Raw genomic sequence first — 16,054 nt, 5'->3', positions numbered from 1 at the left:
TTTTGTTTGGCACACACACAATGAAATAGAAGGAGAAAAAATCCTATTCTGGCATGGTCTGGTCATGAAATTCAAAAGGTTTGCAGTAAACTGCTCAAATCCATGGGGACTCCCTCAAACAGCATGGATAATGACAGGAAAGATGCAAACAGACATAAACAAACCCACAAGTGAGTCTGGGCCTGGCATCATTATCCTGCGTATACATCCCACCTCTATGGGATTGGGAATAAGCAGAATGCCTCTGACCCTCACTGCAGGGGGGCGGGTGGAGTTGTAAAAGAGGTCGGACACGGCCTAGTCAGAGAGCCCACCATAACCATGGTGAACAGGCTGGGGGGATGTGAGGAATAGAAGGGTATATGAACATGTGAAGCGTAGGAGAAAATGTGAAAAACTATTGGCATATGCCTGTGAAATCCTCCAATCCCTCAACATACTGTTAGGAAAAAGGCCAATCTCTGAGGAGCAGGAAAACACATGCTCTCCACATAGCATTTTACATTGAATTATTTACCTTCTGATACTTCCATGTGTAAATCATCCCTTGTAAAAATATACTTCTGATGTACAGTCATTTTTCTGAAATTTTCTCATGTAATTCGGGTTTATTTAAAACCAACATATGATGTATATTTTATTTTAAACATCTACTGTTTCTGTGAAGATAAAAGAACACAAAACAATTCTAACAACCTCACTATTGTTGAGACTGGGTGGGAGACTGAGCGGGAGTCTGGAGTGAGTTAATAAGAGACTGCAGTGTGTCTGGTGGTGGGACAGAGAGCTGGCTGGCTGGCGTTGGACCACCCCTAATCTAATAATGGCATTGTCCACACCGCGGTTGGCTGGCCTCTGGGCTGGAGGCTGGTCAGGAGGGGGCTGGAGGAGCAGGGGAGGACTTCCCCTTCTTCCTGTCCTCTCCTCTGCTCCCTCCACTCTGCACATAGACTGAGCCTCTGTCTTCACAATTGCCTCCCAGCTGCTGGGGCTTGGGAAAACAACAGAGTGGGCTCTGTTGTCCGGCAGAATGCATGATTGTTACGAGGGACCACTTTATTACAGGCATATGAGTGTGCCGAGACTTTAAAACGCGCTCAAATGTCATGTGCACACCGAGTGACGGGCAAGAATAATTCTGGAGAAGAAAATACCTAAAAAAAAAAAACAATTGTGTGTCTGAATAACGGTGCAGGACAGAACGGGCCATTCATTGTGTTCCATAGGGAATGCTTGGACTCTCCTCCGCCCAAAAACAAAAAGGCTCTTTTTTTGCTGCCATGGGCTGAATGCTTTGCTCTGCCACCCCGTCCCTAAGAAAACACGGGCCCCCTTTCTCCCTGCCGGCTGGCCCCACACACTAGATCCTATTAATGCAGCCCTCTCCCTGTGAGTGTGCCCACTGTGGAGGCCGAGGGCTGCGCAGAGCCAACGCAAAGACAAAACAGTTTGCTCAACATTAGCAGGGAAAACACTGGCCGAGCGGAGAGGGAGAGGAAACTAAGTCAACTTCACACTGGAGGATGTGTTCTCCGTCAACTGATATTTTCCTTTGGAGCACGGGGTCCAATGAGTGCCAAGTATAAGGCGACTGGCCACCTTCATCCAGGAAAGGATTATGGGGAGCAATAGAGTTGTAAACAGGTGCTTTATAATGATATTCAGAGGTCATAGAGTATGGCTTTATGTATCATAGCTACGGTTGGCCTCATTTCACTATCAATAATGAGCTGCTCCTGTTAGGGTTATGAAGTTTATTTAACAGTACTGTCTTATCACAGAGCTCACTAGGTTCCCTAATGCCGGGTGAGATGCACTACAGCTCCAGTGATCTGCTGTCTTGTGTTGAGTACTGTTATCACTAGCATTGAGCTACTATGAGAGGCTGCAGGGTCCTGGCATAAATGACTAAATCCCAGCGCTGGTTTGGAATTTAAGGCAGACACTGAGGTGTGACTTTACACATTACAACTGTTCATGTGAAAGCCCTTGTCAAGATGCAGGCAGTTGATTAACGCAGCCTAAACGGGCGAGGTGTGGGAACACAAAGACGCTGCGCTGCCCTGCTGATAATTACAAGACCGCTAGGAGATGTTGTGTCATTAACATTAATAATGGAGGCGTGTTTATGTACATGCTTACATCACCAACAAAGACATGTGCGTTCCTAGCATATGTTCCCCACACAAATGTGCCATTGTGTGCCAGGCAGGCAGCCTCTATGAACCCATCACATGGTGTAAGTACTGGGGATGTGTATCTTTCATCGTTTACACTCTCTCCAGTTTTCCCTTCACAAGCTAGGGCCCAGTGTCAGAGGAAATGGTGCCTAATGCAGTAATAAGGCCATTCAATACCCCCACTCTCTGTGTGTACCTTGACCCTGACCTAACGAAGCCTTAACCCTGACCTAACGAAGCCTTAACCCTGACCTAACGAAGCCTTAACCCTGACCTAACGAAGCCTTAACCCTGACCTAACGAAGCCTTAACCCTGAAGAGTCTTTCAGTGGCAAAGCAGATGTACATCGACAAAACCTACAGAGCGAATCGTCCCAGATAGCCTGCACTGTTTGTGTTCATAACGTCTGGATGTGTTTTAACAGGCCAGCGACATTACTAGTCTTGCTCCTCGTCCACTTATCTTCATTTCCAAACCATCACAGCCATTGCTGAGGTTGTATCTATTAAGCCCTTTTTGTGCATCATTAAGTTTTAACAGGGGCGCAAAGCTTTACTGTTCAAATTGCACACAACTTTATTTAACGTCAGCGCTTCTTCTGCTTCCTGACAAGAAGTCACATTTCATAACTAATTAAATTGATCCCTCCCCCCGCCCAACACAGGCCACTAAACGGAATTATTTGCATCCAAGTGTCAATATATTAAATCACAGGGGCTAATGATTTGGGTCAACGCTTTGTTTTATCTCTAGTCTTGCATGTGCACATCTTCATCAGCTAACAGTCTCCTTTAACTGGTGGGCGAGCATGTTATGTAAGGCTGGATCTATAGAGCTATCTCCCTCCCTGGGCTCAAGCCAAGCTGATATGATGAGACCGTTAGGGCCCCCGAATAATCCCACTACTGCCAGCCTAGCTAACACCGACTGGAAACACCCTATCACTCCCTGCTCTATTATTCTCTTGCTATAATGCTAGCAGTTGGTCTGGCTCGGCTAATTGGGGAACTTACACATTCCCTTTAACAATGTCTATTTTGGTGCCTTTTGCCAATGCATTAACAAGAATCTCTTAGAAGATCATTTGCGCCCTGGAAAACAACAGAAACATCTGAGAGGCATAAATTAGGAGCCATTATCATTGTTCAATTAGCAGCCACCCTTGTGTTTATCTAAAGTTCATTTGAAATGATTCCCCATTATATGGTAGCAGTGTGCTTTGTTCTCGCTAAAATGTTAACCAAATAAAATGTTGGGTGCAATTACCGTTCATTGGATTACACGGGCAAAGCATATTGTGTGTAGACTACAGCACCGTACGGGCTCCTGAGTGGCGTAGCGGTCTAAGGCACTGCCTCTCAGTGTAAGAGGTATCATTACAGACCCTGGTTCGATCCCGGAGTGTATCACAATTGGCCGTGATTGGGAGTCCCATATGGCGGTGCACAATTGGCCCAGCGTCGTCCGGGTTGCGGGAGGGTTTGGCCGGGGAAGGTCGTCATGGTAAATAAGAATTGTTCTTAACTGACTTGCCTAGTTAAATAAAGGTTCAATAAAACATCAATAAAAATACAGTGAGCCAGTAAATTGGGGGAATTACTCTATTGGCTTGTGTCACATGATCTTTAGATAGGGTGTGACAGGCAAGGAACCTTATTACAATGATTGTAAGTAATGAAAACCGAGCAGGAGCCAGAGTGACCTTTAAAGACTATGGCAACGGGCAGAAATGGACCACTTAGGCTGGGGGTGGATATCTACAAACTGTAGTCAATGACTCCCACTCTTGCATTTGCCCTGATAATCTCCTGTATGTTACACTATAGGTTAGAATACTACGAGTCATGTTCAAGGAATAAGTGTGTGACTCAGAGACACGCAAATAGGAGAGCCACACAGCACACTGCTGCAGTAGAACTGAAGCGGTTCACCTGCACACTGACTACCATAGCGGCAGTAGCACCTTACAGACAGACAGACAGACAGATCTCTCTGTGCCCATATAGAGGGGAGAGGGATTGTTCATTCAAAAACCAATGTGTGTGTGACACAAAGGACTCTGTGTTTAATTAGGAGGTCCCTATTGGCTGGGCAGACAGGACCCGCTTTTATAGAGCTTCCCCTGTGAATTCTATCAGTGCTTTGCAACACTGGGACATGGAGCTGCATCCTGAAAATCTCTAAACAGGCTGCTATTCTTTCTAATGTGTTTATGTGGGATTTCAAAAACAGACTCAGAGAGACCGCGAAAGACTGGAAGGTTAATAAAAGCAAATGATGTATTCAGGAATTTGTGGCTTTAGTCTGTTCATCAATGATAATGGTGAAGAAGAAAAATGATATACAATAACAGCTCAATGAGTATTTGCATGTCATGGAATGAATTCTACCTTGAGACAGACATGTGTGTAACTTCAACTGTATTCCAATTTCAGCCTTTAAACGCATACACTGTCAACAATGGTTTGATTGTGTAAAGGAAGCTTTTGTGTCAACCAGGGAATGTATTGAAAGTTCCCTAGTCATACCCCCAAAATATATATCAAGTGAGAAAGGAAGCTGCTACTGATTAACCCTGTATTGGGGCCCTGGCCTGGCTAGCCCCTTGACCCCTGGGCTCTGGACCCCTGGGCCCTGGACCCCTGGGCCCTGGACCCTTGGGCCTATCATGCTTCTTCAAGCTCTACTGCTGTTAAATGACCACAGCAGAGGGAGGGAGGCCGGCTCTACGGCCTGGGGATACTGTGCTGCACATATGAGAGGAATCAGGCCCTCACTAGCTCTTGAGCAGGGCCATACAGCCAGCCAGCCAGGCCCCTGAGAGTAGAGCTTCTCTTCAGGCTCTCTCTACACCTTCTCTATGTTAACACTCACCTATAACACAAATACAAGCACGGACAGATAACATATAAAGGCACCCACACACATGTACACAAGTTCTGCAGTATGTGTGAGTTGTTGTGTTGTGGTGTTGCTGTGCTTTATAGGAGTGTGTCTGCCTGGCAGGCTGGGATGTGGAGGTGGTTAGCTAGCCCTTGTGTAATTAAATAGTATCTTTAATCTGGGAACTGCAGCTGTCTGCAGCTATTATCATTTAACCCTTAGAAGTCCCCTGCTGTTCCTCCACACCATTTAAAACCACATGTGAGGAAACCTTTTCCACTTTGAAGTGAGGGCTGACAACAAGGCACTGGTCTTTTCTCTTTTAACTAAGGCAATGGAACTTCTTTAAAGCCAAACAACAAGTACCAACCAGCACACTCTGTGCTTTTGGTAGATGCTATGGGGGGCAAAATATTATGGGGAGGAAATAATTATGTCTGTATTACATTAGAGATTTTTTTGTAACTTCGTATATTTTTGTAGTAACATAAATAAATGTAATATTTCAATAGCCTAAAGTCCAAAATAGCTCCAAATAGTACACAGATCTAAGAACAATAATGCTCTATATAAAGTGAATCTACAATAGGGATCATTTCCAGTCAGAGGGATAAATAGAGATGAATAAAGTGTAGAGTGACTCAAAATGAGTGGATCAGTGGATGGTATAAGTCCTGGGAAGGGGTGTGGATATAGCCACCCTGTGCAGGCTGGGGGGCTTGGAGAAGAGGGGGTTGGGAGATTGGGGGAGAGGGGGTTGGGAGATTGGGGGAGAGGAGGTTGGGAGATTGGGGGAGAGGAGGTTGGGAGATTGGGGGAGAGGGGTTGGAAGATTGTGGGAGAGGGGTTGGGAAATTGGGGGAGAGGAGGTTGGGAGATTGGGGGAAAGGGGTTTGGGAGATTGGGGGAAAGGGGTTGGGAGATTGGGGGAGAGGGGGTTGGGAGATTGGGGGAGAGGGGTTGGGAGATTGGGGAGAGGAGGTTGGGAGATTGGGGGAAAGGGGTTGGGAGATTGGGGGAGAGGAGGTTGGAAGATTGGGGGAGAGGGGGTTGGGAGATTGGGGGAGAAGAGGTTGGGAGATTGGGGGAAAGGGGTTGGGAGATTGGGGAGAGGAGGTTGGGAGATTGGGGAGAGGGGTTGGGAGATTGGGGAGAGGGGTTGGGAGATTGGGGGAGAGGAGGTTGGGAGATTGGGGGAAAGGGGTTGGGAGATTGGGGAGAGGGGGTTGGGAGAGGGGAGAGGGTGTTGGGAGATTGGGGGGGTTGGGAGGTGGAGGAGTAAGGGTTGACAGCGGAAGTCACGTGGAGGTCCTTCACAGGAGCAGGAGGAGGAAAAGCAGCTCTGAGCTAGATAAGTAGAACCAGACCGGGCCAATGACGAGAGCATTTAAGGCTGCTGGATTAAAAGAGTGAACCAACAATGGTCTCCATAGAAAACCCATATCATTGGGATCTTTATATCACTGCTAAACATACGGTGCAACAATGCCAGCTCAGAGTTATAATTATAAACATAGGTAATAAAGTATGGATTGTTATTGTGTTATTGTGAATGTGAGGACAGACAGACACATTGTAATTGACCTAACAGGGGTTTTCTGATTAAAAGCATCCCACATTTCATCTGGGGAGCTCCATTCCTTAACCTGCACCGTGTGAAGACAAAGTTCAGCCTTTCAGGGAATATTTATTATCTTGCGTGTGTGTGTGTGTGTCACTTCGTCTCACACCGTACCAGCTCCATCTTTCAGGAATGCATGGACTGTTGCCATCCCAATGTGCAGGAGATACACGGCAGCTCAGAAGCCTCATGAGAGAGCAGGAATTTCCACCTGGCCTGGATCCGTGTGAGAGATCTGAGGGCAGAAAGGCTGGAGGATCGCGGGGCTGTTGGGGATGGGGCCTGTGGGAAGGATGGCTGGGGCAATGACAGCTAACTGTTACTGTGGCCAGAGAGCTGCACTCCATCACAGCACGACAAGGCCCCCCAAACCGCTCTGACCCCCACCTATCATCACAATCTCCCAGTCAGTTGGCCCCCGTGGGCAGGGAGCAGACTTCCAATCACTACCCCCAATATACTGACCTAGAGTCTGGAGTTGTCACTGGGTTGGATGAAATACAGCCATTAGAGAAACTAATAAAAATTCCTCCAATCCATGGCCATTATCTCTCTATAAAAATATCCTCTTCACAGAAACATGTGTTTGGCCAACAACAGCAGTCACCACCATTTTATTAAGTCATTTCATAGACTGCTACCCATGCTGCTAACATATGGCTGTGCTGCCATTCACTCCTATATAATTACAGAAAGCCATATGAAAGACAGCCTGGGCTCTGACGTTACAATAAAACCGGATTGTTGCTATTGGGGAGGAATAAAAAGTGGGTGTGATTGTCAAGGAGACAGCCCCTAACAGTCCAATCGAGTGCCGGTCGATGTGGTTGATTGATGCAGAGGCTAAACAAACAGGCAGAACAGAGCTCTGCTTACTTAACGTCTATTTCTGCCTTTCTGTCTTCTTAACTCACTGGCTTTCCATGGTCGCATTCACACAGCTTTGATGACTCTGTTACGTAAGAAACACATGCTCTGTTACGGATCAGATTTACTTCAACATTTTGCTTTTAATTGTCACAAGCCTCAAGTTGATTCCCTAATTGTGTTTATCGAGTTTAATACTTGATTCACGTAACAGTAATCTCTCCCTGAGCGGAATTAGTTTAACAACAACAAGGGACGACTAGAGGAATAAAAAATGAGAATTTGGGAAAAAAACAGAGCCTTGAGCTTTAAACTTCTGATAAGCCCCTAACACCGTAATCACAACATCTGTTATCTTAAAACAAGTGACATTGTAATCCCGAAGGACAAAGACTCAATCTCTCTCCCTCCTCTAAGTAGAACTAGATGAAAAGAGAGAGAAGGCCATTCAAAAGGAGACTCGATTAAATTGGACCATGCCTTGTTCCAGACCGCTCTGCCTGTTTCTGCACCTCCCTCCCTCCCTCCCTCCCCCTCCCTCCCTCCCTCCCTCCCTCCCTCCCTCCCTCCCTCCCTCCCTCCCTTGTTCCAGACCGCTCTGCCTGTTTCTGCACCTCCCTCCCTCCCTCCCTCCCTCCCTCCCTCCCTCCCCCTCCCTCCCTCCCTCCCCCTCCCTCCCTCCCTCCCTCCGTGCCTTGTTCCAGACCGCTCTGCCTGTTTCTGCACCTCCCTCCCTCCCTGCCTCCCTCCGTCCCCCCCCTCTCTCCCTCTCTCCCCTTCCTCTCTCCATCTCTCCCTCCCTCCCTCCCTCCCTCCGTGCCTTGTTCCAGAACGCTCTGCCTGTTTCTGCACCTCCCTCCCTCCCTCCCTCCCTCCCTCCCTCAAAGAAAACCCCTGAAAGTGCATGGCATGCCAGGGAGGGTGTCCAGTTACGGTCCTGGAGGTTTTATTTGTACTCCTCCGGTCCGGTTTACAATCCCCACTGATGTGATCAGTTACATCATCAATACAGCACCAGAATCTGAAGCGCTTTCCACCTGGAGCTAAACTACAAGCACTTTGATGGTAAGGACGAAGATCTCTAGTAAAGTCCACTGTTCTCCATACTAACAGCAGGGTAACCCAATCCCCCAGTGCTGTTTTACCACTGCTAAAAGTCTGCAACATGCAGGCTGGAAGCTTGTTTAGAGTACTAATTAACTCAAAGCTGTTGTATATTAAGAGGACGGGGGCATTTTTAAGAGCAGATAACAGTGCCGCCGAGGTGCCTCGCTACCTCGCCCCGGCCTGCCTCATCCCTCCCCTCATCCCTTTGGTTGGCCATCTTTACGAGCAGCCAGACCAGCCCCACAGAGGACAGAGTAAAACTGGGTCACGAGGGGAGAAAATGTAATGAAGTAAGCATTAAAGGACTTGCGGTAGGATAAACAAAATGTCTAACATGATCAAACTGATTTGAAGTTGTTGTGAGAGTAATCTATGCTTGATAAGGGCCTGGTGAGGGTTGTAAACAAGCATATAGACTGAGGGGAGCGCAGCAGATGGTGTAAATATGTGTCTCTTTTGTTTAATTGTAGATATAGTGGTGTTTCATCAGGACAGATCACAGGGACAGAGTCTGGGGAAGGCTGGCTTGGCTGGAGACACAGATCTTTACATCTAGGGGCCTCTCTATCTGTTTGAAATAGAGCCATACACTTTCAGTACCTCCCCAAGTGTGGTGGAAGAGATATAACACCCTCGTCACTGAACTGCTCATCAAGGGGAATTTCCAGGTAGCACATTAGTCTTTAACCACAGCATGAAAGAGTGGAGTGTGGACCTGTCAAAGAATGATGTGTTGTAGTGCTGTGTGAGTGAGCCCAGGAGTAAAGAGTCTTTATTAAGGGGCCTTGGTCCCAGGGCATAGGGTGCTCTATTCTAGAGGGTATGCTAGTGAGGGTACTGTGCTAGAGAGCAGAGTGAGATCCTCTTTGGTGGAGTGATGGGGAGTCATTTCTCACAAACACTGTGGACAGTGACAGCAGCACCAGAGGCCAGCTCTCTGGCTTCTCCAGGAGAAGCAGACATTGACAGTGGGGCCTTTCTCTTGGGAAGTGCACTTGAAAGAGGGATGTTTATGGCCCAGTACTAAATCCTGCTTTTGTGCTTAATGCCGTGTAAATCCAAGGGGTTTGCTTTGCTGCTATGCCTCTACACATCACAGGGACTGTGGACTGGGGAGAGTCCTGGGGGAGTGGAGAGGGAAGGGGGTGAAGAGGGGATCTATAGCCCCCTCCACCATTCAACTGGGACCCTTACAAAGTATGTCTACTACAGGAGGGACAGATTCTCACCAAGGGAAAACATGTTGATTTCAAAGTATGGAACTGATAATGAAGCCATTTGTGATGTTGAATTGAGAGGAAAATTATGTTTTAATGATCCTCCTCAGAAAAGAGAACAGAGACAGAGACAGAGAGAGAGAGAGAGAGAGAGACAGAGAGAGAGAGAGAGAAAGAGAGAGAGAGAGAGAGAGAGAGAGAGAGAGAGAGAGAGAGAGAGAGAGAGAGAGAGAGAGAGAGAGAGAGAGAGAGAGAGAGAGAGAGAGAGAGAAAGAGAGGGAATGAGAGAGAGAGAGAATGAGTGAGAGTGAGAATGAGAGAGAGACTGAGAGAGAGCGAGAATGAGCGAGAGAGAGCGAGAAACTTGGTAGGGTAGTGGTTGCGTGTTGGTAGTGGGTGCGTGTTGGTAGTGGGTGTGTGTTGGTAGTGGGTGCGTGTTGGTAGTGGGTGCGTGTTGGTAGTGGGTGTGTGTTGGTAGTGAGTATGTGTTGGTAGTGAGTGTGTGTTGGTAGTGGGTGTGTGCTGGATGTGTGTTGGTAGTGGGTGTGTGTTGGTAGTGAGTGTGTGTTGGTAGTGGGTGTGTGCTGGATGTGTGTTGGTAGTGAGTGTGTGTTGGTAGTGGGTGTGTGCTGGATGTGTGTTGGTAGTGGGTGTGTGTTGGGTGTGTGTTGGTAGTGGGTGTGTGTTGGTAGTGAGTGTGTGTTGGTAGTGAGTGTGTGTTGGTAGTGGGTGTGTGTTGGTAGTGAGTGTGTGTTGGTAGTGAGTGTGTGTTGGTAGTGAGTGTGTGTTGGTAATGAGTGTGTGTTGGTAGTGAGTGTGTGTTGGTAGTGAGTGTGTGTTGGTAATGAGTGTGTGTTGGTAGTGAGTGTGTGTTGGTAGTGAGTGTGTGTTGGTAATGAGTGTGTGTTGGTAGTGAGTGTGTGTTGGTAGTGAGTGTGTGTTGGTAGTGAGTGTGTGTTGGTAGTGAGTGTGTGTTGGTAATGAGTGTGTGTTGGTAGTGAGTGTGTGTTGGTAGTGAGTGTGTGTTGGTAGTGGGTGTGTGTTGGTAGTGAGTGTGTGTTGGTAGTGAGTGTGTGTTGGTAGTGGGTGTGTGTTGGTAGTGGGTGTGTGTTGGGTGTGTGTTGGTAGTGAGTGTGTGTTGGTAGTGGGTGTGTGTATTGGGTGTGTGTTGGGTGTGTGTTGGTAGTGAGTGTGTGTTGGTAGTGAATGTGTGTTGGTAATGAGTGTGTGTTGGTAGTGAGTGTGTGTTGGTAGTGAGTGTGTGTTGGTAATGAGTGTGTGTTGGTAGTGAGTGTGTGTTGGTAGTGAGTGTGTGTTGGTAGTGAGTGTGTGTTGGTAGTGAGTGTGTGTTGGTAGTGAGTGTGTGTTGGTAATGAGTGTGTGTTGGTAGTGAGTGTGTGTTGGTAGTGAGTGTGTGTTGGTAGTGAGTGTGTGTTGGTAGTGAGTGTGTGTTGGTAGTGAGTGTGTGTTGGTAATGAGTGTGTGTTGGTAGTGAGTGTGTGTTGGTAGTGAGTGTGTGTTGGTAGTGAGTGTGTGTTGGTAGTGAGTGTGTGTTGGTAATGAGTGTGTGTTGGTAGTGAGTGTGTGTTGGTAGTGAGTGTGTGTTGGTAGTGAGTGTGTGTTGGTAGTGAGTGTGTGTTGGTAGTGAGTGTGTGTTGGTAATGAGTGTGTGTTGGTAGTGAGTGTGTGTTGGTAGTGAGTGTGTGTTGGTAGTGGGTGTGTGTTGGTAGTGAGTGTGTGTTGGTAGTGAGTGTGTGTTGGTAGTGGGTGTGTGTTGGTAGTGGGTGTGTGTTGGGTGTGTGTTGGTAGTGAGTGTGTGTTGGTAGTGGGTGTGTGTTGGGTGTGTGTTGGGTGTGTGTTGGTAGTGAGTGTGTGTTGGTAGTGAATGTGTGTTGGTAATGAGTGTGTGTTGGTAGTGAGTGTGTGTTGGTAGTGAGTGTGTGTTGGTAATGAGTGTGTGTTGGTAGTGAGTGTGTGTTGGTAGTGAGTGTGTGTTGGTAGTGAGTGTGTGTTGGTAGTGAGTGTGTGTTGGTAGTGAATGTGTGTTGGTAGTGAGTGTGTGTTGGTAGTGAGTGTGTGTTGGTAGTGAGTGTGTGTTGGTAGTGAGTGTGTGTTGGTAGTGAGTGTGTGTTGGTAGTGAGTGTGTGTTGGTAATGAGTGTGTGTTGGTAGTGAGTGTGTGTTGGTAGTGAGTGTGTGTTGGTAGTGAGTGTGTGTTGGTAGTGAGTGTGTGTTGGTAGTGAGTGTGTGTTGGTAGTGAGTGTGTGTTGGTAGTGAGTGTGTGTTGGTAATGAGTGTGTGTTGGTAGTGAGTGTGTGTTGGTAGTGAATGTGTAGTAGTAGCAGGATAAGTAATAGGTGGGTCATAGGAGAAGACTGCTCCTGGCACCAGACTACAGTAAAGCCTTGGATTTCCTCAGACGTCTGGGCTGGGGCAACGGCCTTGACTACAGCCAGCCACTGACCGACCACCCCTACCCAGAGTAGCCAGCCTGTCTGTTTCCAACACTCAACATGGGTGGTCCCTAACCTGACCACACTGTACTGTACCACCTCACCAACACACACACCCAACACTCCCCACATATACATCCCACACACTGGCACTCTCCCTCCTCTCCTCTCCTCCTGCTACCTCTCATGTTGTTTTCTTTCTTTCTTTCAGCAAATATGCCATGTTTATTTATGGTGCCCTCGTTCCATTTTTCTTGGTCTGTGTCTCGTGTGAATACTCTCGCCCCTCCACCCCCATTTACATGTTTTTATCCATTTTCCATAATTACTTAGGGGAGAAAAGAACACAATCCACTTTGAAGAGAAAACGCATGGCAATGACCACCACCATACACACTGACATTACTCCAATAAAACCTTCATTTTCAATCTGAGCTGAGCATGAAACGAGCTATTCTAAGTGCACCTTTATAAATATTATACTCATGTTCAAGTAAATTAACAAACATTTAAAGGACTAAAACTGAATACTGTATAAAACAAACTTCTTCTTCCGTCAAAAACAGTATCTCCTTTAGCCACCACATTGACGTGAACAACGTTTTCCCCTCACTAACAATATGCTGTGAACAGTAGCCCCGGTGCTGTCTAAAGGCCTGCCACGTCGCTCAATTGGGCTGGTATCATTTCCAAGGCAGCATTTACCAGCCTCTTTCATGTCCCCACCTCCACCCTCCAGACACTTCTCTCTCTACCAGCAGCAGCATGCTTCATTAGGTGTCGCTACTTTCTCTTCTCTCCATCTTTGTTAATTAGGATGTGATAATTATTCCCCTCCGTCTTTACCCCTCCCAATTACCGATGGCCAATTATCATGTAATGTGAATGACGACTGTAAGACAGAAGTGACAGAAGAATGAAGCGAGAGAGAAAGAAGGAAGGAGACCGAGAGAAAGATAAAGGAAGACAGTAAAGTAATGTCTGTCAGACAGAAACTCATAGAGGAAACCCCAAGAGATTAGACATGTGGCCTGTGGTGGGGTGTGGCTGGGGAAGGAGAGGCCAGTGAGACAGTGGAAGGGTGAGGGGAACACATGAGATTAGACATGTGGCCTGTGGTGGGGTGTGGCTGGGGAAGGAGAGGCCAGTGAGACAGTGGAAGGGTGAGGGGAACACATGAGATTAGACATGTGGCCTGTGGTGGGGTGTGGCTGGGGAAGGAGAGGCCAGTGAGACAGTGGAAGGGTGAGGGGAACACATGAGATTAGACATGTGGCCTGTGGTGGGGTGTGGCTGGGGAAGGAGAGGCCAGTGAGACAGTGGAAGGGTGAGGGGAACACATGAGATTAGACATGTGGCCTGTGGTGGGGTGTGGCTGGGGAAGGAGAGGCCAGTGAGACAGTGGAAGGGTGAGGGGAACACATGAGATTAGACATGTGGCCTGTGGTGGGGTGTGGCTGGGGAAGGAGAGGCCAGTGAGACAGTGGAAGGGTGAGGGGAACACATGAGATTAGACATGTGGCCTGTGGTGGGGTGTGGCTGGGGAAGGAGAGGCCAGTGAGACAGTGGAAGGGTGAGGGGAACACATGAGATTAGACATGTGGCCTGTGGTGGGGTGTGGCTGGGGAAGGAGAGGCCAGTGAGACAGTGGAAGGGTGAGGGGAACACATGAGATTAGACATGTGGCCTGTGGTGGGGTGTGGCTGGGGAAGGAGAGGCCAGTGAGACAGTGGAAGGGTGAGGGGAACACATGAGATTAGACATGTGGCCTGTGGTGGGGTGTGGCTGGGGAAGGAGAGGCCAGTGAGACAGTGGAAGGGTGAGGGAACACATGAGATTAGACATGTGGCCTGTGGTGGGGTGTGGCTGGGGAAGGAGAGGCCAGTGAGACAGTGGAAGGGTGAGGGGAACACATGAGATTAGACATGTGGCCTGTGGTGGGGTGTGGCTGGGGAAGGAGAGGCCAGTGAGACAGTGGAAGGGTGAGGGGAACACATGAGATTAGACATGTGGCCTGTGGTGGGGTGTGGCTGGGGAAGGAGAGGCCAGTGAGACAGTGGAAGGGTGAGGAAACCCCACGAGATTAGACATGTGGCCTGTGGTGGGGTGTGGCTGGGGAAGGAGAGGCCAGTGAGACAGTGGAAGGGTGAGGGGAACACATGAGATTAGACATGTGGCCTGTGGTGGGGTGTGGCTGGGAAGGAGAGGCCAGTGAGACAGTGGAAGGGTGAGGGGAACACATGAGATTAGACATGTGGCCTGTGGTGGGGTGTGGCTGGGGAAGGAGAGGCCAGTGAGACAGTGGAAGGGTGAGGAAACCCCACGAGATTAGACATGTGGCCTGTGGTGGGGTGTGGCTGGGGAAGGAGAGGCCAGTGAGACAGTGGAAGGGTGAGGGGAACACATGAGATTAGACATGTGGCCTGTGGTGGGTGTGGCTGGGAAGGAGAGGCCAGTGAGACAGTGGAAGGGTGAGGGGAACACATGAGATTAGACATGTGGCCTGTGGTGGGGTGTGGCTGGGGAAGGAGAGGCCAGTGAGACAGTGGAAGGGTGAGGGGAACACATGAGATTAGACATGTGGCCTGTGGTGGGGTGTGGCTGGGGAAGGAGAGGCCAGTGAGACAGTGGAAGGGTGAGGGGAACACATGAGATTAGACATGTGGCCTGTGGTGGGGTGTGGCTGGGGAAGGAGAGGCCAGTGAGACAGTGGAAGGGTGAGGGGAACACATGAGCGAGCCACTGACCTGAATCTGCTGCTGGAGGATATTGATTTTGTGCTGCTGCTGCAGAAGCTGCTGCTGTTGTCTGGCAATCTGTAGATAAACACCAGAGAAGAAGAGTCACGACAGTCAGAAACATGTTCCTCTCATCTCAGAGTACAGTGCATGCTTATACCACTCAGCCAAACCGGGGACCGACTATCAACTGACACTAAGGAAAACATGACACTGTAACTGCAGGACAGTATTTGCAAACAAGAAGTCATGGTGATCTGAGCCCCATTACAACATATCACCACCTGCCTAAAGACATGACAAGTCAACAGTGGCCTTCAGCATTAGGCATAGTACAGCAGAGCTGTCGATGATGTGGCCTTGCTGGGCTAGCTTGTTTTCTGGCTATGTGCTTGCCGAGGAGGGCTGTGATGCACAGTCTGAGATGGGGAAGCAGAGCTGTCGATGATGTGGCCTTGCTGGGCTAGCTTGTTTTCTGGCTATGTGCTTGCCGAGGAGGGCTGTGATGCACAGTCTGAGATGGGGAAGCAGAGCTGTCGATGATGTGGCCTTGCTGGGCTAGCTTGTTTTCTGGCTATGTGCTTGCCGAGGAGGGCTGTGATGCACAGTCTGAGATGGGGAAGCAGAGCTGTCGATGATGTGGCCTTGCTGGGCTAGCTTGTTTTCTGGCTATGTGCTTGCCGAGGAGGGCTGTGATGCCCAGTCTGAGATGGGGAAGCAGAGCTGTCGATGATGTGGCCTTGCTGGGCTAGCTTGTTTTCTGGCTATGTGCTTGCCGAGGAGGGCTGTGATGCACAGTCTGAGATGGGGAAGCAGAGCTGTCGATGATGTGGCCTTGCTGGGCTAGCTTGTTTTCTGGCTATGTGCTTGCCGAGGAGGGCTGTGATGCACAGTCTGAGATGGGGAAGCAGAGCTGTCGATGATGTGGTCTTGCTGGGCTAGCTTGTTTTCTGGCTATGTGCTTGCCGAGGAGGGCTGTGATGCACAG

At 48.7% G+C, this 16,054-nt stretch overlaps 1 protein-coding gene across 15 annotated transcripts in view; it reads right to left on the bottom strand.

Annotated features, from left to right (window-relative positions):
* LOC118373071 (transcription factor SOX-6-like) overlaps nt 1–16,054 on the bottom strand; it is a 227,102-nt gene that overhangs the window by 64,458 nt on the left and 146,590 nt on the right. For all 15 annotated transcript variants that reach the window (XM_052462572.1, XM_052462570.1, XM_052462575.1 and 12 more), the window contains one exon: nt 15,076–15,144. In XM_052462572.1, coding sequence (XP_052318532.1) covers nt 15,076–15,144 — 69 coding nt within the window. The remainder of the gene's footprint in view (nt 1–15,075; nt 15,145–16,054) is intronic.

The sequence above is a fragment of the Oncorhynchus keta genome, chromosome 14 (genome assembly GCF_023373465.1).
Source record: "Oncorhynchus keta strain PuntledgeMale-10-30-2019 chromosome 14, Oket_V2, whole genome shotgun sequence".
In the NCBI taxonomy this organism is placed as follows: domain Eukaryota; kingdom Metazoa; phylum Chordata; class Actinopteri; order Salmoniformes; family Salmonidae; genus Oncorhynchus; species Oncorhynchus keta.
Note: the sequence above shows the minus strand (reverse complement) of the source record. Positions and strands in the feature narration are given on the sequence as shown.